General features: G+C 41.3%; 1 protein-coding gene across 1 annotated transcript in view; it reads left to right on the top strand.

Moving 5' to 3' along the window:
* Positions 1 to 18,347, top strand: part of LOC133445596 (coiled-coil domain-containing protein 138-like) — a 29,649-nt gene extending 11,302 nt beyond the window's left edge. The window contains exons 11-13 of the mRNA XM_061722920.1: positions 13,454 to 13,627; positions 17,046 to 17,184; positions 18,154 to 18,347. Of these exons, the coding sequence (XP_061578904.1) occupies positions 13,454 to 13,627; positions 17,046 to 17,184; positions 18,154 to 18,280 (440 nt within the window). The 3' untranslated portion in view covers positions 18,281 to 18,347. The remainder of the gene's footprint in view (positions 1 to 13,453; positions 13,628 to 17,045; positions 17,185 to 18,153) is intronic.
* The last annotated feature ends 4,377 nt before the right edge of the window (positions 18,348 to 22,724 follow it).

Raw genomic sequence — 22,724 nt, 5'->3', positions numbered from 1 at the left:
GTCGTTTTAGGGCTGAGATATACTTGCTGTTTGTGCTTGTGTTCGCGTCCGTTCACGTCCGTTCTCGTGCACCACCAACAGCAACGCCGCTCACGTAGTATGCAAGGAGAGCGCGTCGTACCGGCGGTGACCAATAGGGGGCAGTAAGCAGAGCAAACGGTCGGAAAAGTGAATAAATATTTAGTAGTAGAGGTGGTGATGAGTTGTCACATGACCAAGACCCAAAGATCAGATACAACTTTCTGAAAGCAGAAAAACATGCTGCAATAGACTTGGGCAAACACTTGGAAGGTGAAGTCAAACATCTGAACATGAAGCGCCAGACTCAAACAACCTTGGAGGAAAAATGTTTGAAGAAGCGAAGAGCGAAGAGAAGCTGGAGAACTTGGTCAGAAACAACAAGGCTCTCGAACAACAAATTGTGGCTATACATTTGAGTTTAAGAGATGAGACAGAACTACAAGAAGAATACAACAGGATAAAAATGGAGCATAAAACCCTGACCCAGATTAATGATAAGATCCAAAGTCAACTTTTGAAATCCCAACAATCACTTTTAAAACAAGAACATCTGGAAGAAAAGTCAAAGAGAAAATGGCAAGAGAACCAGTCTCTTCGCATGAACAACGTCATCCTTGAGCAACAGCTTCGGGAATTGAAAGAAAAGCTTCTGGTGGAAGAAAAGATGCGCTAGCAGTATTCAGAAATGAAAGCACAAAGAAAGGCAATGCTGGATTACAACCGCATTCTCCAATGTAAAGTACAGGAGCTGAAAGACCAGTACGACAGTGCCAAACAATGGATTGACAATTATAATATGAACTAGAAAATTTCAGGAAATTTTGATATGGGCATGCCCTACCGCCCATTCGACCCCTCTCGCTGCTTTGGTTTGGGGCTGTAGTGGTTGTGTTCGGGGTGGTTCTATGTAAGTTTGAGGTGTTTACGGTTGTATTGCATTCATTACTGTGCTCCCCATAGTTATTAATGGGGCGCGCTTTTTGGCGTCTAGCGTCGCCACGGTAACGCCTTTGAATGAGAAAAGTAATGCCCATCGTCGCAGGATGGAGACGCATGTAACGATGTATGCCATGCATGGGTGCATGTTCCGGTTCAGGCTACGTTAACGGATAGGTTTTTTTTTTCACCGTGGTACAAAACCCCATCCGAATGAATGGGGCCATTTGGCCTGGATTTTGACATAAAATTTCCTTAAATCCCAGCTTCATGAGATTTGAGTATGTTGAAGTCCACAGTGTGCCGAGTCAGGGGACATTTGTACGATGTCTCTACGATAACCTGTTGCCTAGCAACAAGCGTCCAAAGTCAAATGGAAATAAAAAAGAAAAATGAAAGGTCAATATCGCAAAAATTTTAATAATTGGCATAATGAGCTTGTAGGGTCCGTTAGTGCCAATCGGGCCGAGTGTTTGAAAGTTTGAACGATGTCTCTACGATAAAGTTCGACCGAGCAATAAGCGTCTGAATTTTCGCCTTTTTTTTTGCTTTTTGGCGTCTAGCGTTGCCACGGTAACACTTTTGACTGAGATAAGTAATGCTCATCGAGGCACGATGGAGACGCATCCAACGATGTATGCCATGCATGGGTGCACGTTCCGGTTCGGGCAGCATTAACAGATTGTTTATTCACATGGTCCCCCATACAAATGCATTGGTTTTTGTTGCCATAGTAACAAGCCCCATAGGATAGAATGGGACAATTTGGCTTCAATATCTCAAAAGCTGTAAACAACAGCGTAATGAGACCTCAGTATGTTGTAGTCCACATCAAGCTGAGTATTTTAACGTTGAATCAAAGTCTCTACGATATCGCGTTGCCGCGCAACAAGCGTCCAAAATTCCGTTAGCGTCAAAATGAGCAACGTGGAATATCTCAAAAACTGTAATAGCTAGCTTGACGAGACTAAAATATGTTGCAGTACAAAGCGTCCCGGGTTTGTCAATGTTGTAATGATGTCTGTACGATAAACCGTTGCCTAGCAACAAACGTCCAAAATAAAAGAGATTTTTTTTTTAAATTGAAAGTTAAATATCGCAAAAACCGTAATAACTAGAATGATGTAGTTGTATGGTCCTTTAAAGACTATCGGGCCGAGTCTTTCAAAGTTTGAACGATGTCTCTACGATAAAGTTCGGCCGAGCAATAAGCGCGGGAATTTTCGCCTTTTTTTTTGCTTTTTGGCAACTAGCGTTGCCACGGTAACCCCTATTACTGAGAAAAGTAATACCCATCGAATCACGATGGAGACGCATCCAAGGATGTATGCCATGCATGGGTGCACGTTGCAGTTCGGGCCGTATTAACGGACGAAAAAAAGTGCGGAATAATAAGAATAACTAGACAAAATTCCCGGGAAATTTTGAAGTGCCACGGACTACTGCCGGATGATTGCGGGATGCACCCATGAAGGTCAAGGACTCGATACTGATTAATATGACATCATTCATGGCTCTGTATCTCAAACCATTCAAAAGATATTGGACTATAACGTATCGGCCAATCAGAAGAAGGGGCGGGGCTAATTTGCACCAATGAGGGTCAGGGACTCGATACTTAGTCATTTGACACCACCCATGTCTCTGTATGTCAAACCATTCAAAAGATATTGGACTTTAACGTATCAGCCAATCAGAAGAAGGGGCGTGGCTAATTTGCACCAATGAGGGTCAGGGACTCGATACTTAGTCATTTGACACCACCCATGTCTCTGTATGTCAAACCATTCAAAAGATATTGGACTATAACGTATCGGCCAATCAGAAGAAGGGGCGTGGCTAATTTGCACCAATGAGGGTCAGGGACTCCATACTTAGTCATTTGACACCACCCATGTCTCTGTATGTCAAACCATTCAAAAGATATTGGACTTTAACGTATCAGCCAATCAGAAGAAGGGGCGGGGCTAATTTGCACCAATGAGGGTCAGGGACTCGATACTTAGGCATTTGACACCACCCATGTCTCTGTATGTCAAACCATTCAAAAGATATTGGACTTTAACGTATCAGCCAATCAGAAGAAGGGGCGGGGCTAATTTGCACCAATGAGGGTCAGGGGCTCGATACTTAGTCATTTGACACCACCCATGTCTCTGTATGTCAAACCATTCAAAAGATATTGGACTTTAACGTATCAGCCAATCAGAAGAAGGGGCGTGGCTAATTTGCACCAATGAGGGTCAAGGACTCGATACTTAGTCATTTGACACCACCCATGTCTCTGTATGTCAAACCATTCAAAAGATATTGGACTATAACGTATCGGCCAATCAGAAGAAGGGGCGGGGCTAATTTGTATATATAATATTCAAATGTAAATATTTATATGTATAATAATAATAATATACATATATATCCAATGAACCTGTTCCCAGCAGGACTGGGGATCATGTAAGGTCAAAAGGTCAGGGTTCAGATTCCTCCATTTTCCAGGTTATATTACATGAAGTCTGTAATGACTGTGTCATGTGACCAGGTCTGGGTCAGTCTAATCAGCACAGCTGTGCTCTGGTTGTTAGGGGCAACAAGAACCTGATACAGAGGGAGCGGGAATGACAGCTAGATTTCGGTTGTAACAAACCTCAAATCACTCCACTTTGCGGTCAAACCGTAGCTCTTAGCAGAAAAATGAAAACATCGTGAGAGACGGAGAACCCAGAACATTCTGTCAATCTTATTTTCATTCAGATATTCCTTAAAATGTGTTAGTAACGGCAATTCGAAAACAAAAATGAGATTTTTTTGAAGAAAACGTTATTTAACATGGGAGTCAATGGAGAGAAAGACAGGATTTGGCGTGTCTGTTGGGCCCCCCGTTCAAATTTTGTGCACACCACGCCTGTCAAAGTCACATTTTATGAATCTCAAGATCTATGTCTACATTCTGACCAAAAATGATCTTTCTAGCTTTTACGGTTTGCCCGTGAGCTCGAGTTACAAATAAAAATTATGTTCATTTTTTGAAAGTCTCTCGCACTCTGATCAATTAGAACCGCACTGAAGATTTGACAAAAAAGTGATTTCCAGTCCTCGCTTGAGGGCTCATATCTTGAAAAGTGTACATTTTAGGAAAAAACTGTCCGGGGTTTGGAGAGAGAAGAGAAGTTTTCCTCCGTTTTGAAGTTTGAATGACGTTTCTACGTCCAAGTATGAGAAAGATACGTGACTCGGAAAAAAGGTGATTTTTTTTTTTTTAACCTCCTCCCACCCACAGTGTGAAATGCTGCCCCATACAAATACATGGTCCCCATTAGTTTGGAAATTTGGAAATGTTTTTGCACTTCGTGCAAAAACTATTCGTGCCATCGTTCTGAAAATCCACAGGACTGTAGTTAAATTCAGGGCCTACAACTTTCTAAATCGGTTCAGAATTTTTCGAGTAACGGTGTGCGAGTGGTGAGGCCCCAAAGTTCACGCAATGCGTTCCGGATGGGGCAAAAAGCGCACGTTTGTGCACGTTGCGCAAAAACGTGCACGCCAATCGCTAATAAAAGTCATACCCATTGATTCCCGATTAAGACGCACGTTTCTGCGTTTTTACTTTTCGCGTTTTCTCAAAGCTGCGGGACTAGTTACGCGCCGAAGTTTTTACGGAAGAATATATAATAACTAGACAAAATTCCCGGGAAATTTTGAAGTGCCACGGACTACTGCCGGATGATCGCGGGATGCACCCATGAAGGTCAAGGACTTGATACTTAGTCATTTGACACCACCCATGACTCTCTATGTCAAACCATTCAAAAGATATTGGACTATAACGTATCGGCCAATCAGAAGAAGGGGCGGGGCTAATTTGCACCAATGAGGGTCAGGGACTCGATACTTAGTCATTTGACACCACCCATGTCTCTGTATGTCAAACCATTCAAAAGATATTGGACTTTAACGTATCAGCCAATCAGAAGAAGGGGCGTGGCTAATTCGCACCAATGAGGGTCAGGGACTCGATACTTAGTAATTTGACACCACCCATGTCTCTGTATGTCAAACCATTCAAAAGATATTGGACTATAACGTATCGGCCAATCAGAAGAAGGGGCGTGGCTAATTTGCACCAATGAGGGTCAGGGACTCCATACTTAGTCATTTGACACCACCCATGTCTCTGTATGTCAAACCATTCAAAAGATATTGGACTTTAACGTATCAGCCAATCAGAAGAAGGGGCGGGGCTAATTTGCACCAATGAGGGTCAGGGACTCGATACTTAGTCATTTGACACCACCCATGTCTCTGTATGTCAAACCATTCAAAAGATATTGGACTTTAACGTATCAGCCAATCAGAAGAAGGGGCGTGGCTAATTTGCACCAATGAGGGTCAGGGACTCGATACTTAGTCATTTGACACCACCCATGTCTCTGTATGTCAAACCATTCAAAAGATATTGGACTATAACGTATCGGCCAATCAGAAGAAGGGGCGGGGCTAATTTGCACCAATGAGGGTCAGGGACTCCATACTTAGTCATTTGACACCACCCATGTCTCTGTATGTCAAACCATTCAAAAGATATTGGACTTTAACGTATCAGCCAATCAGAAGAAGGGGCGGGGCTAATTTGCACCAATGAGGGTCAGGGATTCGATACTTAGTCATTTGACACCACCCATGTCTCTGTATGTCAAACCATTCAAAAGATATTGGACTATAACGTATCGGCCAATCAGAAGAAGGGGCGTGGCTAATTTGCACCAATGAGGGTCAGGGACTCGATACTTAGTCATTTGACACCACCCATGTCTCTGTATGTCAAACCATTCAAAAGATATTGGACTTTAACGTATCAGCCAATCAGAAGAAGGGGCGTGGCTAATTTGCACCAATGAGGGTCAGGGACTCGATACTTAGTCATTTGACACCACCCATGTCTCTGTATGTCAAACCATTCAAAAGATATTGGACTATAACGTATCGGCCAATCACAAGAAGGGGCGGGGCTAATATGTATATATAATATACAAATGTAAATATTTATATGTATAATAATAATAATATACATATATATCCCATGAACCTGTCCCCAGCAGGACTGGGGATCATGTAAGGTCAGGGTTCAGATTCCTCCATTATCCAAGGTAAAGTATTATGAAGTCTGCATTGACTGTGTCATGTGACCAGTTCTGGGTCACATGACCCGGAAGTATGGTAGTGTATATTGTATTGGAATGACTCAGCTAGTTTTTCGTTTTTGACAAGCCTCAAATAACTTCACCTTGTAATCAAACTGTAGCTCCTAGCAGAAAAACAAAGACATCGTGAGAGAGACAGAACCCGGAAGATTCTGACAATCTTAATTTTATTCAGATATTCCTTAAAATGTGTTAGTAACGGCAATTCGAAAACAAAAATGAGATTTTTTTGAAGAAAACTTTTTTTAACATTAGAGTCAATGGAGACAGAGGCAGGATTTGGCGTGACTCTTGGCTCCCCCGTTCAAATTTTGTGCACACCACGCCTGTCAAAGTCATATTATTTGAATCTCAACATCTATGTCTACATTCTGACCAAAGATTATCTTTCTAGCTTTTACAGTTCGGCCGTGAGCTCGAGTTACAAATAAAAATTATGGTCATTTTTTCAAAGTCTCTCGCACTCTGATCAATTAGAACCGCACTGAAGATTTGACAAAAAAGTGATTTCCAGTCCTCGCTTGAGGGCTCATATCTTGAAAAGTGTACATTTTAGGAAAAAACAGTCTGGGGTTTAGAGAGAGAAGAGAAGTTTTCCTCCGTTTTGAAGTTTGAATGACGTTTCTACGTGCAAGTATGAGAAAGATAGGTGACTCAGAAAGAAGGTGATTTTTTTTTTTTTTAACCTCATCCCACACACAGTGTGAAATGCTGCCCCATACAAATACATGGTCCCCATTAGTTTGGAAATTTGGAAATGTTTTTGCACTTCGTGCAAAAACTATTCGTGCCATCGTTCTGAAAATCCACAGGAATGTAGTTAAATTCAGGGCCTACAACTTTCTAAATCGGTTCATAATTTTTCGAGTAACGGTGTGCGAGTGGTGAGGCCCCAAAGTTGACGCAATGCGTTCCGGATGGGGCAAAAAGTGCACGTTTGTGCACGTTGCGCAAAAACGTGCACGCCAATCGCTAATAAAAGTCATACCCATCGATTCCCGATTAAGGCGCACGTTTCTACGTTTTTACTTTTCGCGTTTTCTCAAAGCTGTGGGACTAGTTACGCGCCGAAGTTTTTACGGAAGAATATATAATAATAAGCCTGAGCAATAGTATGAGTGCCTCGTGCTGCGCACGAGGCACTCCGCCTCCATTGAGCTTGCGCAGCTCAATGGAGGAGGAGTGCCACGTGGCGCAGCCGTGGCACTAATAAATAACTAGACAAAATTCCCGGGAAATTTTGAAGTGCCACGGACTACTGCCGGATGATCGCGGGATGCACCCATGAAGGTCAAGGACTCGATACTTGGTCATTTGACACCACCCATGACTCTCTATGTCAAACCATTCAAAAGATATTGGACTATAACGTATCGGCCAATCAGAAGAAGGGGCGTGGCTAATTTGCACCAATGAGGGTCAGGGACTCGATACTTAGTCATTTGACACCACCCATGTCTCTGTATGTCAAACCATTCAAAAGATATTGGACTTTAACGTATCGGCCAATCAGAAGAAGGGGCGTGGCTAATTTGCACCAATGAGGGTCAGGGACTCGATACTTGGTCATTTGACACCACCCATGTCTCTGTATGTCAAACCATTCAAAAGATATTGGACTATAACGTATCGGCCAATCAGAAGAAGGGGCGTGGCTAATTTGCACCAATGAGGGTGAGGGACTCCATACTTAGTCATTTGACACCACCCATGTCTCTGTATGTCAAACCATTCAAAAGATATTGGACTTTAACGTATCAGCCAATCAGAAGAAGGGGCGGGGCTAATTTGCACCAATGAGGGTCAGGGACTCGATACTTAGTCATTTGACACCACCCATGTCTCTGTATGTCAAACCATTCAAAAGATATTGGACTTTAACGTATCAGCCAATCAGAAGAAGGGGCGTGGCTAATTTGCACCAATGAGGGTCAGGGACTCGATACTTAGTCATTTGACACCACCCATGTCTCTGTATGTCAAACCATTCAAAAGATATTGGACTATAACGTATCGGCCAATCAGAAGAAGGGGCGTGGCTAATTTGCACCAATGAGGGTCAGGGACTCGATACTTAGTCATTTGACACCACCCATGTCTCTGTATGTCAAACCATTCAAAAGATATTGGACTTTAACGTATCAGCCAATCAGAAGAAGGGGCGGGGCTAATTTGCACCAATGAGTGTCAGGGGCTCGATACTTAGTCATTTGATACCACCCGTGAGTCTCTATGTCAAACCATTCAAAAGATATTGGACTTTAACGTATCAGCCAATCAGAAGAAGGGGCGGGGCTAATTTGCACCAATGAGGGTCAGGGGCTCGATACTTAGTCATTTGATACCACCCGTGAGTCTCTATGTCAAACCATTCAAAAGATATTGGACTATAACGTATCGGCCAATCAGAAGAAGGGGCGGGGCTAATATGTATATATAATATACAAATGTAAATATTTATATGTATAATAATAATAATATACATATATATCCCATGAACCTGTCCCCAGCAGGACTGGGGATCATGTAAGGTCAAAAGGTCAGGGTTCAGATTCCTCCATTATCCAAGGTAAAGTATTATGAAGTCTGCATTGAGTGGGTCATGTGACTAGTTCTGGGTCACATGACCCGGAAGTATGGTAGTGTATATTGTATTGGAATGACTCAGCTAGTTCTTCGGATTTGACAAGCCTCAAATAACTTCACCTTGTAATCAAACTGTAGCTCCTAGCAGAAAAACAAAGACATCGTGAGAGAGACAGAACCCGGAAGATTCTGACAATCTTAATTTTATTCAGATATTCCTTAAAATGTGTTAGTAACGGCAATTCGAAAACAAAAATGAGATTTTTTTGAAGAAAACTTATTTTAACATTAGACTTAATGGAGACAGAGGCAGGATTTGGCGTGACTCTTGGCTCCCCCGTTCAAATTTTGTGCACACCACGCCTGTCAAAGTCACATTATTTGAATCTCAACATCTATGTCTACATTCTGACCAAAGATTATCTTTCTAGCTTTTACGGTTCGGCCGTGAGCTCAAGTTACAAATAAAAATTATGGTCATTTTTTCAAAGTCTCTCGCACTCTGATCAATTAGAACCGCACTGAAGATTTGACAAAAAAGTGATTTCCAGTCCTCGCTTGAGGGCTCATATCTTGAAAAGTGTACATTTTAGGAAAAAACAGTCTGGGGTTTAGAGAGAGAAGAGAAGTTTTCCTCCGTTTTGAAGTTTGAATGACGTTTCTACGTGCAAGTATGAGAAAGATAGGTGACTCAGAAAAAAGGTGATTTTTTTTTTTTTTAACCTTCACCGGACATTTTACACCCACAGTGTGAAATGCTGCCCCATACAAATACATGGGAAAATCTTCCCCATTAGTTTGGAAATTTGGAAATGTTTTTGCACTTCGTGCAAAAACTATTCGTGCCATCGTTCTGAAAATCCAGAGGACTGTAGTTAAATTCAGGGCCTACAACTTTCTAAATCGGTTCAGAATTTTTCGAGTAACGGTATGCGAGTGGTGAGGCCCCAAAGTTCACGCAATGCGTTCCGGATGGGGCAAAAAGTGCACGTTTGTGCACGTTGCGCAAAAACGTGCACGCCAATCGCTTATAAAAGTCATACCAATTGATTCCCGATTAAGTCGCACGTTTCTACGTTTTTACTTTTTGAGTTTTCTCAAAGCTGCGCAACTAGTTACGCGCCGAAGTTTATACGGAAGAATATGGAATAATAATAAATAAATAATAAGCCTGAGCAATAGTATTAGTGCCTCGTGCTGCGCACGAGGCACTCCTCCTCCATTGAGCTTGCGCATCTCAATGGAGGAGGAGTGCCACGTGGCGCAGCCGTGGCACTAATAAGCCTGAGCAATAGTATGAGTGCCTCGTGCTGCGCACGAGGCACTCCTCCTCCATTGAGCTTGCGCATCTCAATGGAGGAGGAGTGCCACGTGGCGCAGCCGTGGCACTAATAAAAATAATAAGAAAAGGGAAACCTTTCTAGATACTAATTTAACGCCTTCATTTTTCAGGTTTTCTCGGCCGTGTTTCATTTTTTTGGGATTTTTTTTTCCCACAACAGAGCGGGGTCATGCTTTACACCCGCTGGTGCGCAGTGGGACCTTTGTGACTTTAGCATGTTAGCGAAACGCTAGCAACATTGCCTTTTGGGCCATTCTGGACGATTGCAATATGGTCATGCCACTACTTGGCATGCCCATAACAAGCATCACTTGGATGCGCTTGAAGTGGAGAGAAATTAACTTGCAGCACAATTCAACAAGCTCGACAATGTGCTCCGACAAATCAAAGCCATGAAAAGCCAGTGTCCCGAGATGCAGTCGGCTTCAGAGGCTACTAAAAACGACAACTCTGGGCTTGCCAGAAAAATTCAGGATCTTCAGACAGAACTCTTGAATTTCAAAAATGTGAAGGAAAAGCATGATGCAGCATTAAAAGAACGGTCGGCCAAACAAGACGTTTGTCACCTGAATGGCAACATCAAGAAAAGAAAGTGGAAACAAAACAAAAGCAAGAAGATCAGCCTTCTCCACAAAACCAGACAAGTTAAGGACTTTGTTCAGTTCATAGAGAACAATATGAACATTTATTCCTACAAACTGAGGTCGGAGAGTGGGGTGCATGATCGAGAGGATTGCTCTGTTTACAGCCAGGAGGTTCGTGCTCTGAATCCTGGCTGGACATGCAAAAGCTGGTGCAAAAGTATTTTTTGGATGTTATATGTAAATTGCATATCTTGTTTATTTTGCCCTTATTCAAATAAAAATAATAACTGATGTTAAATGAAATGTCATTTTTGACTTATATTAAACCTAATTTTGTACATGGTTGAAAGGGCAAAATTTAAAGCTAAAACGGGCTTTACAATGTAATTTCTTTCTGGAAAAGATCCAGGTCGTCAAAGTGATCAATTCAAATTCATTTGAATAATTAGGTGGATTATTAACCGGTGCATTACGCATGTATGAAGTTAAATACTGACGGTCATCTTACTCTGCTGTCATGACTGTTTTTATACATGATAGAGCATGCAAAGTTGTTATATGATGAATATAGTTTGTGTTTAGGCTTTTGTGGTAGAATTTTTTTTGGTCATTTTTCACACGCTATATTAAAACGGGGCTTATGGATGTAGGGTCTCAAATTTCTGGGAATTATCCATCAAAATATAGGGAATTTAATGGAAATACGTTTGCCAGTTAGGCAGTTGGGTAACTTAAATGAAGGTTAAAAACATTGTTCAACATGGTTTTGGTGAAGGAAAAAAAAATCTAATTTAATGCAAATACATTTGAATCCTCTACCATGTACATCCTGAGGGATGTACATGGTAGAGGATTCCGTCATGCCTGTTGCAGAGAGAAGAGCTTTGAGAGCTATGAAGCACAACGATCTTACCAAAATCAAATTATAAAATCATTTCAGTATGATGCCAGTGACAGTATGTAATGTAGATCTTCAGTCACCAGTAAACAGCATTCAGCAAGAACAGGATCTCCATGGGATCGTCACATCTTTAACAGATGACTTAAAAAAAAAAAAGTAAAAAGGGACCATTAAAACAACACTTCTAATACCCAGCCAGATGATCTTTTGGCATTAGCTTCTGCTCCGTGTCTGTTTCGCACTCCGGGATTTGAACATCACCTCTAGTTTTTTTTTTTAGTTTTTTTTTTATACTTTCATATGTGAAGCCAAACTTTACAGCGCTGGGAACGCAAACATCTGCAACTGACATCCCACCGGCTCATGTCTCCACTTCTCAACACACTACATGTTAATTTCTCTCTGATGGCCAATGTTTCCCTGAACTCTCATCCTTTCTTTCTTCTTTTTGACATTCATCATCCTCCTAAGTATGATGCTGTGGTCCGTCATGTGCATGCACATTTATATTTTACATCTTTTTGGCATCAAAAGTTTGTGTGAAGTCATATTTTCTTTTCTTGAATTCCCACTTGCTTTACTGATCTCTGTTATTTTGGATATATTTTTTATTTTATAAGTATAAACTCTACTAATAAAACAGCTTGAAGCATAATACATTTATAGACTTTTTTTTCTCAGTAACCTTGTGTTTTTTCCCCCATCTATTTTTACACATACAGTTACTGGAGTTGTTGCCACTAGGTTGACTTTTGCGGCTGTTGTTCTGTCAGTCAGCTGGCTGGACAGTTCACTGGACTGAAGTCTATGATTGATTAAAAATCAATTGATGGATATTTATATGGACATGTTTCTAAACAAATCTTAACTAAGAACGTGACCATGGTAAACACACCTGTTAAACATCAGCGCGCTGACATTGTAATTATGAGGATGTTGGTGGAACACCCACAAATCATACTGCCGCAGTGTTTACACTCACTATGGGTGATCAAAATTAAAGTGTGGAAACTCACTGGGCGGTTTTTATTCATAATGAGGCTTAAAACTTTACAGAGCTGCTTAGATTGCTTTAAGTTATGACTCTTGCTCTCATGCAAATATTTCAAAAGGGACAGGCGGCGTTGGTTACAGCCAGATTTTGATCCTGGGCTGTAAATCTCATTGCGCTCTCGGTTCAGCCCGCATAACCTCACATATTTTACAAAACCATTCTCTGAAATCATCTTCTCTCTGCTTGTAATAGTTCCCTTGACATGTCTACTCTGACGTTTTCTGTCAATCTGCTTTCCAAGTTTGCTTTCTTTCCTTCTCTGGATTGACATTAAACCAAACCAAGTATAATTGAAAGATGTTTCCACTTCCTCCCATTTTCTGGCTTTTCACTCAAGGCAGGTATTATTCTGAGAAACAAGTTACTCGGTCCAAAATATGGAATGTATACACAGAATATGAGATTGTATTGCTTGTTAAATACCCTTTTGGACTTAAAAATGAGGCAGTATGAGGTTGGCAATTGTTAGGACCAAAGCAGAGAGGAGAGGTATGCTGGCTCACCGATAATGTACTTCTAAACTGTATTTCTACAATATTTCTCAAATGAAACCAATCCTGTCTGGAATAAGTTCACACTCAACACTATTTTCTGTCCGACTGCAACATTGCATTTCAAGTAGGTCTGTTTTGAAAGTTGGTTCTTTTTTCCCCTTCAAATATTGCAGAATAAGTTAGTCAAGTGAGGTGAATTGTGAAGTCGATCATAATTTCACACCTATTCTTGTTCTAGCGTTTCATCCAGACTAAATGGATAATGTTGACTCCCAGGCTGATTTTAAGTCGGAGTCAAACATGAAGTGTTTCTCTTTTATTTCTTCCGTGTTTGTAGCTGATGTGACAGCGCAGGCGCTCGACAGTCTCAATACCGAGCTTAAGTGTGAGGAGAGTCGAGGCCTGTACATCCATTATGAAGGAGTCCATGCTCTGCTTTCAGTGCTCCGGTCTGGTCGTGCACGGCTTCACACAGCTATAAACATCCTGATGCAACTTGCGGAACAATCCCGTAAGCAATCATCAACACCTTTCCATGTCTGCTTGGCTTTTTCCAGAATGGGTGAAGACGTTCCAGCTTGTAATGTCTTTACAGCTTGTTGTGCTTATGTACAATTAGTTCTTGCAGTATTTGTGTGGTAGCAGTATAGTAGCCATGGTCATGGCTACAGCTCTGTTTTAAAAGATTCTGAACCCATGTAGCAGGAAAAGCCGTGTTTGAACTTAACTGTATAAATAGTTTTTTTAAATGGACATCTGACATTCAAAAATAATGGTTTCATCAATGTGTGAAAGAAATTGGGTTCTGCCATTTGGATGCAAATCACATGTCACATGTCCGTTTTGTCTTTTCCTTTCCAGACAAACTCTTTACAGCGATGGAGAGAGCTGCCACTTTTCATGTCTGTCAAGTTTTATTGCAACACGTTCTATTGTCTTGATAATTCCTCGATAATAAGTGACATCTCCTCCACACTTGAGTTATGAGAAACACAAAAGAGGCAGAAGGAAGTAGCTGAAACGTTTCAGTTTCCAGAACCTGAAGGTCATTGAACAGTCCGCATCGTTTTCAAGTACACTTACAGTAACGAGCGTAGTTCTTATCAGTGATCTTTTTCATATTGTAGGTGTGTATCAGCACAAAAGCAGTCAGCAGGGAGCCCAACAGCCATTCTTATTATTCTGCAGAGAAAGTGCAGTGATTTCCACTGTTGTGTCCTACCCAGGCATCACTCAGGAGTCTCTCTTATTGGGAAGTTGCAAGAGAATTGTGAAATAGCTGTGCATAAAAAAAATCCTCCACCTAATTCTTGGCATATTCTCCACATTTTTCTGGTTTTAAATGTGTTTTGTTTTTTTCAATAGCCTGCATGTGTGAGAGAAGCTGCTGCATCTCATTGTTTTGGTTTCAAATATGTTGAAAAATGATGGTGAACACAAAAATAGGGTATGAAAAGTTAGGCGTTATAAATCTTGGAAACAATTTGTATTTTCTCTTTCAACAATAAAATTGTTGGATCTCACAATTAATACCCATCAAAGTGCGTGAACTGTCACAACACCTCACTTATGACTCGGCTGATATTGTATCATTACCTAAAATTTGTTTGCGATTGACGAACACTGCTGTCTTCACTTTTGTAGTCCTGATTAATGGACTGTTCCGGCTATCACTATTTACTTTGATTAATACCAGGCCTTCGCTGTCTCACTTACTATCATCCCCAGACGAAGGCCACATGTAGAAGGCAAAGGTTCGTCCGAGCTCACATCAATCACAAGCGCTGGTCATGCAATACGATTCTAAGCTGGTGTTATGAAACCTTTTGACTTTCTACCTGTTCCATACGGTTTCATGGAAATACAAAGGACGTGATGGATATGGGGGAAGCTGATATAACAGCTGCAGTGCATTTTCATGGAAGAGGGTGTTTGCTAGGGTTACTCACCAAATCATTTTAACTGTTTGATGCTAATACAAAGCAGTAGTAGGTGGGAGAAACAACTGAGGCCCGAGTTGTGGGTTTCAGAGGAGCTTGTATAGTTGGCAACACTTGCTAATTTAACAAGGTGGAGTAACAGGGAGACAAACTGACCTAAAGCTTTCCAATAAAGCAAAACAGAAGTCCACTTGCACACAAAACAAGAAATACATACACAGGAAGTCTGAGCTCAAACTAACGAAGCTTGACTGCTTTTATAAGTTCAGTCTCATGCTAATTACGCAACACGTCGCATGAATACTGCATTTGTACATCAGAAACCTTGAAAAACGCACGTGAAATAGTCCAGTAGCTTTAACTGGTTCCTAGTTGGCTGTTGGTGCATTAATTATAAAACTGTTTCTTGCAGCGTATTTAATGTCTTTGGTCCTTTTTAAATCCGCTGGTTTGTGAGAGTGTGTTTATTGTTGCCGTGACTGCAACAGTGGAGAAGTGTTTGTTTTCACTGTATTGCAGACCTCTCTGACTTGATTCAACTGATGTGTCCTGCCACATCTGTTATGCCATATGTCAAATGTCTGAGGCATGTGCTTGCATTGTAGCATTTGTTTTTGTATTGATCTCAATGTGCGCCCACGTAGCCACACATCTGCACTTAGCTTGACAATGAACGACTGCAGCGTTAATTTTGCAGATGTTTTAATGGTGAATAGTTGACTGTGTTGCTAAGTAACATCATCTATGACGCTGTGACCTCACACATTTTGTCAGGATTTAGACTCTTATTCTACATTATTTGAAGGGAAAAAGGACACTGTTGGTTGGTTTTGTTACTTTGCTGCTTTTTCACCCTCTTGTCAACAGACATGTAGTCCACTTAGCTGAACAAATAAGGGCACTGACAGGACAAAAAGGTACTTTTACACTTTAACAGATCAAGAATAACACTTGGTGCCACTTGTAATATCTGCCTTTTTAAATTCTGATGTTAAATCCTGAAGTAAGGTTTGTGAAAATATTCTTCATGTTTTGCTTTTTATCACTATCCATCAAATAAAATTGATTAATCTGTCTGAAAAGATCATTAGTTGCAGCTCTAGAATTCGTATCCATCCTCTCAGTTGAATCATAGTGATTTGCAGATGTATAGTTTCACCCCAGAAATGTTGTGCAGGAGCTAACGGCAGACGATGCATTAAAATGCAGGTTGGGGTTTGAAGAAAGCAAAGTGCAAAAGAGAAATTGTAAGGTTCTCAGTGACGGTATAAGGGAAAGTGAGTAATGTCATCTGCTTGAAAAAGAATTAATAAACTATTCTTTGCTGCTAGATATCTTTCATGTTTTCAGATTCTATATTATAATAAGTGATCAAACGTGATGTTTTCCCCTGGCCAGTCCTCTGCTGTGATTTGATGCCACCGGAGCTGCTGTGCCATACAGAAACGTCCCGTCGTTACTCTGCGTGTATTTCCTTCCTGTCATGTGCATTTTAAGACGGCCATTGGGTTGCCATTTGAAAGAGCAGGAATGTGACTTTAGCAGAAACAAATGTTTGTTTACTGTTAACCAGCTTTATTGTAGGATTTCATGAGGTCAGCTTTAGCTGTTGTTGATTTAAAAAATGTGCAGTTACCATCTGTGGGGACTGAAGATGTTGTCCTCTCTCCGTTTTATCTCCTTGTGTGTGCGTGTATCGGAGTTTATGGCTCAGAGCTAAAAGTGAAAATATGGAAGCAGTTGCAGATTCAATCGTGACAGAACCATGGTGTCCAGCATCTGTATCCCAGTCTCCCTCGGTTTGATTCTTACTGTTTTCATGCTTTGTTTGTGTGGTAGTACAGTTTTCATTCCTAGGAAAATTTTAAAAGCCTTACAAAATGAAGCTGATAATTTCCATCTCCTCAGAGGCTAAAACATGGAAATGAATGTGTTGTTGATCCACAAAAATACTTTACCAATATCTTGTTCTCTTTGCCTTGCTTGCAGGCTATTTCAAGCCATTTCTGAAGGCATGTAGCTGCGAGGAGTTCTTCAGAACGATATCTCAGCTCCTTAAAAATCCTCATCTGGAGTTGCCTTCACTTGAGAAGCTCTCCATCCTTCTCCAGAAGCTCTCTAGCATCAGGTAGAAACCGCAATCTCTGCAAGAATAATGTCTGACTTACACAAATATCTGCATTGTCTCACATGAGCAACCATAAAAATCTGACCTTGTATGTAACTGTTCAAAATGATCTTTGTGCATCACTCAACCCGTCATTAGTCCTTAAAAAGTTAAAGAGAACTCTATTATTTATGACGAAGTTGGAAGAATACAAGAATAACTGTGAACGACTTGAAATTCGTTGAAATTGGTTTTTCCTCATTAATTTGTCATAAGATGTTATCTGCACACCTGGAATCCCATTAATGAAATGAGTTGCAGGTGTGGTTTAGACATATCAAGTTTTCTGTTCATAAAAAGTACCGGTATGTCGTGATATGAACCAGTGATGAAGTATGGTGGAGGGAGTGCCATGATCTGGGCTTGCTCCACAGCCTCACGGCCTGAGCCACTTTTTATGGTGAAGGGGAAAATGAATTCCCGAGTTTACGAAATAAAGGATGGGGAAACGTGAGGATGGCTGCCAACTGAAGCTGAGCAGGTGCTGTGTGATCCAACAGTGGATATGGCTTCAATTCAGTGACAAATGCATTGTGATTTAAAATCCGAAATCTGAGAAACCCAGAATATGTAACCAAGAAACCAAATCTCCGATTACACCGAGAGTGTAATCATCTTTAAACTAACCCCATAGTAACTCTAAGTAAATTTAATACAAAATTGCTTTTTGAAAAGAAAATCTACCTTTTAGAGTGACTCAGTCAGAACCCAGACCTGAACCACAGAGACATGACATGGAATGACCTCGAGAGCTCTTCAAACCCCACTGTTTGTCTTTTACTAAGACTTGGATGAATTATCGAATTTTTAGGTAAATTGACGTGGAAAACTAGTAAATTCCCTCAAACTCATGACCTTATTCTAGGAGTTTTACTAAATGTTCACTTATTGACGTGCAGTTTTCCTCTGTTTTATACCATTTCTGTCAAGGAAAAACCATCACCTGTTTGAATGCTCCTCCCTTCACCTCCACATACAAGAGCTGCATCACAAAACTGACGCCAGACACACTTTCCTCCATCTCAACCTCAGAGCCACCCTTCACAACCTCAAATAACACAAACTGTTTATTTTTTTCTGTTTGTTTTTGTTTGTTGGTTGGTTGTTTAGCTATTTGTGAATTCTTGGTACTTTGTTTCATTATTCCAACACTATACAGTATGTCTTTTAAACAGTGGTTTGTTTTTCATGTTCTTCTGTTGGAAGGTTTTTTCTGTTCGACATTGTAGATCTGATGTATTTTTCTCTGATTAAAACCTTTTTTTGAAATCAAGTGTCACGCTAACAGAGGAAGGATGGTGACTGAACATTTTCAAAAAGCAATAAACAAAAGGTCTGTATTATGTTAAGTTTGGAAGGCATGTGAAACACTAAAATCCATATGTTTTGCTCTTTGTTTTTTTTGCTTAGTAAAAAAAAACTTATGTCTTGTAGGGCATGGGTGGGTGCGGAAGGAAGTAATGGTCTCAGCATGGGGCACACTGCTTGTTGATGGAGATTGGAGGGACTGAAACAATTACTGTTTATATTTAAAATGTACTTGTTGAAAATTGCTTGGGTCTTGCTCAGATGGACTGAATTTGAATTTCAGGTTTTAGGTTAGGGTCTCCACAACATTCATATTTGTTAATTGACTAAACATGTTGGTAAAACTTAGCTCAAGTCCAGGGGCGTCACTAGACTTAAGACTGTACTGGGGCACAGCTGGGGCACAGAGAATTCATGCTAAAAAATTTTTTAGCAATTATTTATAATAAAACAGCTGAAATGGTGCTTTAAATCAGTGTTTCCCAACCCTGGTCCTAGAGGCACCCCTGTCCTGCATGTTTTAAATGTTTCCCTGCTTCAGCACACCTCCCTGCTTCAGCACACCGTGATACAAGTGGCTGTGTCATCAACAGAAGTGTCAAGACCTTGATGACAAGCTAATTAGGACCATTAATTAGAATCAGGTGTGATGATGCAAGGAAACATGTAGAACATGCAGGACAGGGTTGGAGATCCCTGCTGAATACAATCATGTATTGTCCGAGTGGCGTTTCAACTTTATTCAGAGGCTGTAAATCTCCAACATTGTGGTGCATTATCAATTTGTCTACCTGTTACTGGGAAATCAGACCTCTTGGTCTTTCTGGGAACTTTTTTGATTGTTAAGGACTCGCAGATATTTTCTCACACTGGACGGATGCTTTAACTCCACATGATGTTTACAATTTGAAGTTGACGAGGCAGACGTTAGGACTTGTTTTCTCGGCGCAGGTGGACATAATCTTCACAGAAAGGTTAGTTTCCTACCGTCAGACTCTTTGGGAGACGATGTGTAAAATTCCCGCAGATAATGATAAACTGATCATCATCTGACGGCTCGCTGACGCTGCGTCTGCAACGTCTCTCTTCACCTGTCAAGGCTGATTTATGGTTCCGCGTTAAATCGACGACGACGACTACGGCGTAAGGTACGTGCCGACGCGAACCATACGGTCCGCACGCCGCGTACCCTACGCCGTAGCTTCCGCGTTGGTGTAACGCGGAACCATAAATCAGCCTTCGTTCGTAAAGACTGCACCGGGCTCGTCGAGCATTTTAAATATGCGCGCCGCCCGCTGGTGAAATAAGAAGGATTATTGAACGCGTTCATGCACAACAATGGTGTATGCTATGTGGAGTTAAAACTCCGAAATTAATTTTTTACTGGTGAAATTTTTACTGGGGCACTGCAGATCAATACTGGGGCAAGTGCCCCAGTAAAATCTGTCTGGCGACGCCGATGCTCAAGTCAGGGTTTCAGGATGACGAGCTTGATAAAACCCTTTCATGATAATGTCTATTCATGTATAACATGTTAATAGCATGGTGTAGAATTCAGCGTAATTACTTCTTTTATGCAAGACCCTTGAGACTTTCCTCCTCTCCGTTTCTGTAGCTCGGTGTTTTCTTTAATATTTTTTTCATATGCTTGGATAAATATGTTACTACTGTCTCCTACAGTATCTCTACAGCTTGCCGTTATTTTATTTTTAGCCTGGAAATTTAAAGCCACAAATTTAGTCCTCTCTCTCCGCTGAGCCTGTTTGTTTCCCTGGTGCCACTGAGTCATGTGATATCAAAATATAGGGGAGGGAGGAGGAGCAAAGGGTGCTGTGCCGCTGTTACAGGAGAAACACTTGAAAACAGCAGTACATGAAGACTACCAGGTCACCTCTTTTGATGAGGTTGCTGAACTGAAACTAAAGTATTATTCTTATTACGCTGATATCGATCATTTTTGATATCAACATTGATGTTGAATTTATCAATATTTGGACCATCACTACTGACTGCACTCCATGACGGCCTAGCAGCATAAATGAACTAGCTGCTAACATTTGGGACCCAGACAGCATGACTAACCCAAAGCTGCATGGCCCTCATCAAGATGAGGCAACCTACAACTACATGTTGCACTAGTGAATACTGGACTGCTTGGAACTGTACAGCAGCAGGACACTGAGAACTTTCATCAAGAACTTGATGGGACTCACTGTGAAAGCTAAATGTGCAAGTCTCCTTCAAGTGTGGCATAAACTAAGCAGATGCTCTGTCCCCACTGCTGTCAGGCAGATCATCACAAGGAGTAGCTATGGATACTAGTATGGATACACCCACCAGGTTGTGTATGACACTGATCTGCCTCACTAGGATATACAGCAGAAATATCATAATGTCATTCGGGTTGGATAAATGCGCATGAATGCTATGCAAGAGGGGCGAAATTATCACAACTGAGGGGGTTGAGCTACCAGAGGGCAACCTCTTGAATGTTTAGGACAGCTACAAATACCTGGGAGATTTCACAAACAAATAACAACTATGAGGAGGCTGCAAAGACGTCGGCCGCAGCCACATACCTGAAGAGAGTAAGGCAGATCCTGAAGAGCCAGCTGAATGGGAAGAACAAGGTCCAGGCTATCAACACGTTTGCCCTGCCAGTAATAAGGTACCTCGCTGGTACTGTATAACTGGCCACAGGAAGAGATGGAAGCCACTGATATCAAGACAAGGAAGCTCCCTTATGAAGCACGAAGGATTTCTTCCCAAATCCAACACCATGAGACTTTACATGAAGCGTAAAGAATGAGACTGTGGATTAGTGACTATTAAAGCCATCATCCAGGATGAAACAAGAAGATAGCGCCTAAAGATACGCTGCTAAGTGTATGTCTCAGACACTAGAAGACCAGCGAGGAAAAAGATTTGGAAGAAGGACCATTACTGAAAGAGAAGCCATTCCATGGCCTGTACCATTGACAGATTGAAGAAATGGTTGACATGGATAAATCCTACCAGTGGCTGGAAAAGGCTGGTCTGTAGATCAGTGTGGAGGCATTAATCATGGCAGCACACAACTTCAGCACAAGAGCAATAGAGGCCAGGGTCTATACACCAGACAAGACCCCAGCTGTACATTGTGTAAAGATGTCCCTGAGACAATCCAGCACAAAATGGAGGGATGCAAGATGCTGGCAGGCACATCATACATGGAATGCCGCAAACAGGTAGCAGTTATTGTCTACAGAAACATATGAATTGAGTATGGGTTGGATGTCACAAAGTCAAGGTGAGAGATATCTCCACGAGTGGTGGAGAATGAAAAAGCAAAGATCCTGAAGAATAAACTGGGGAGAAGGAATATGAGATGCTGGAGAAGTACAGAGGTCTGAAGAAAGTAAGAGAATATCTCAGAGGTGAAAACAGTAGTGGTGCCAGTAGTAGTTGGAGCACTTGGAGCTGTGTCTTCAAAGCTGGGAGAATGGCTCCAGCTTTGAAAAACATCAGAGATCTCAGCCCAGTAGAATGCAGTCCTCGGAACAGCAAAAATACTGTGCAGAACCCTCAAAATCCCAGGCCTCTGGTAGAGGACCTGCGTCTGAAAAAGGGGAGACAACAACAGAGAAATGGGTGAAGTAGGAGTTGTTTTTTTTTTTAAATATAATTTGAAAGGCTGTCTCACACAAGAGAGAAAAAAAGAATATTTTCAATGTATCTTACACAACAGATGATTTTACCGTTAGTTTTTCCGTTTCTTGGCTGCAGATGTTCTTTGCTGACGTTGCATTTTTGGCACTCCCGCATCTGCACCTATTAACACAGGTACACACAGAGGAAACAGATCGATGGACAGAATGTCTTGGCTGAAATATGGTAATTTATGATGTTACACAATTGTAGGTACCGTATTTTACGCCCTATAAGGCGCACTTAAAATCCTGGATTTTTCTCAAAATCCGGCAGTGTGCCCTATAATCCGGGGCGCTTTATGTATGAGTTTTGTTGAGTTTACTGACGTCAAACCAATTTTATGTGGTACACTGCTCTCAAAAATCTATCAAAATGTTTGAGTGCGGTTTTGGTAGCGACGAAGCCGCTCCGCTTGATTGATAGTCGGACTGTTCTCAGCTGACACAGTGACGGTGTATTGAAGTCGGTCCTTGGTTGGATGCGGGTTGCAACGTCAGACAACG

This window comes from Cololabis saira, chromosome 6, assembly GCF_033807715.1.
Source record: "Cololabis saira isolate AMF1-May2022 chromosome 6, fColSai1.1, whole genome shotgun sequence".
NCBI lineage: Eukaryota > Metazoa > Chordata > Actinopteri > Beloniformes > Belonidae > Cololabis > Cololabis saira.
This window is presented reverse-complemented; position numbering and strand designations above follow the sequence as displayed.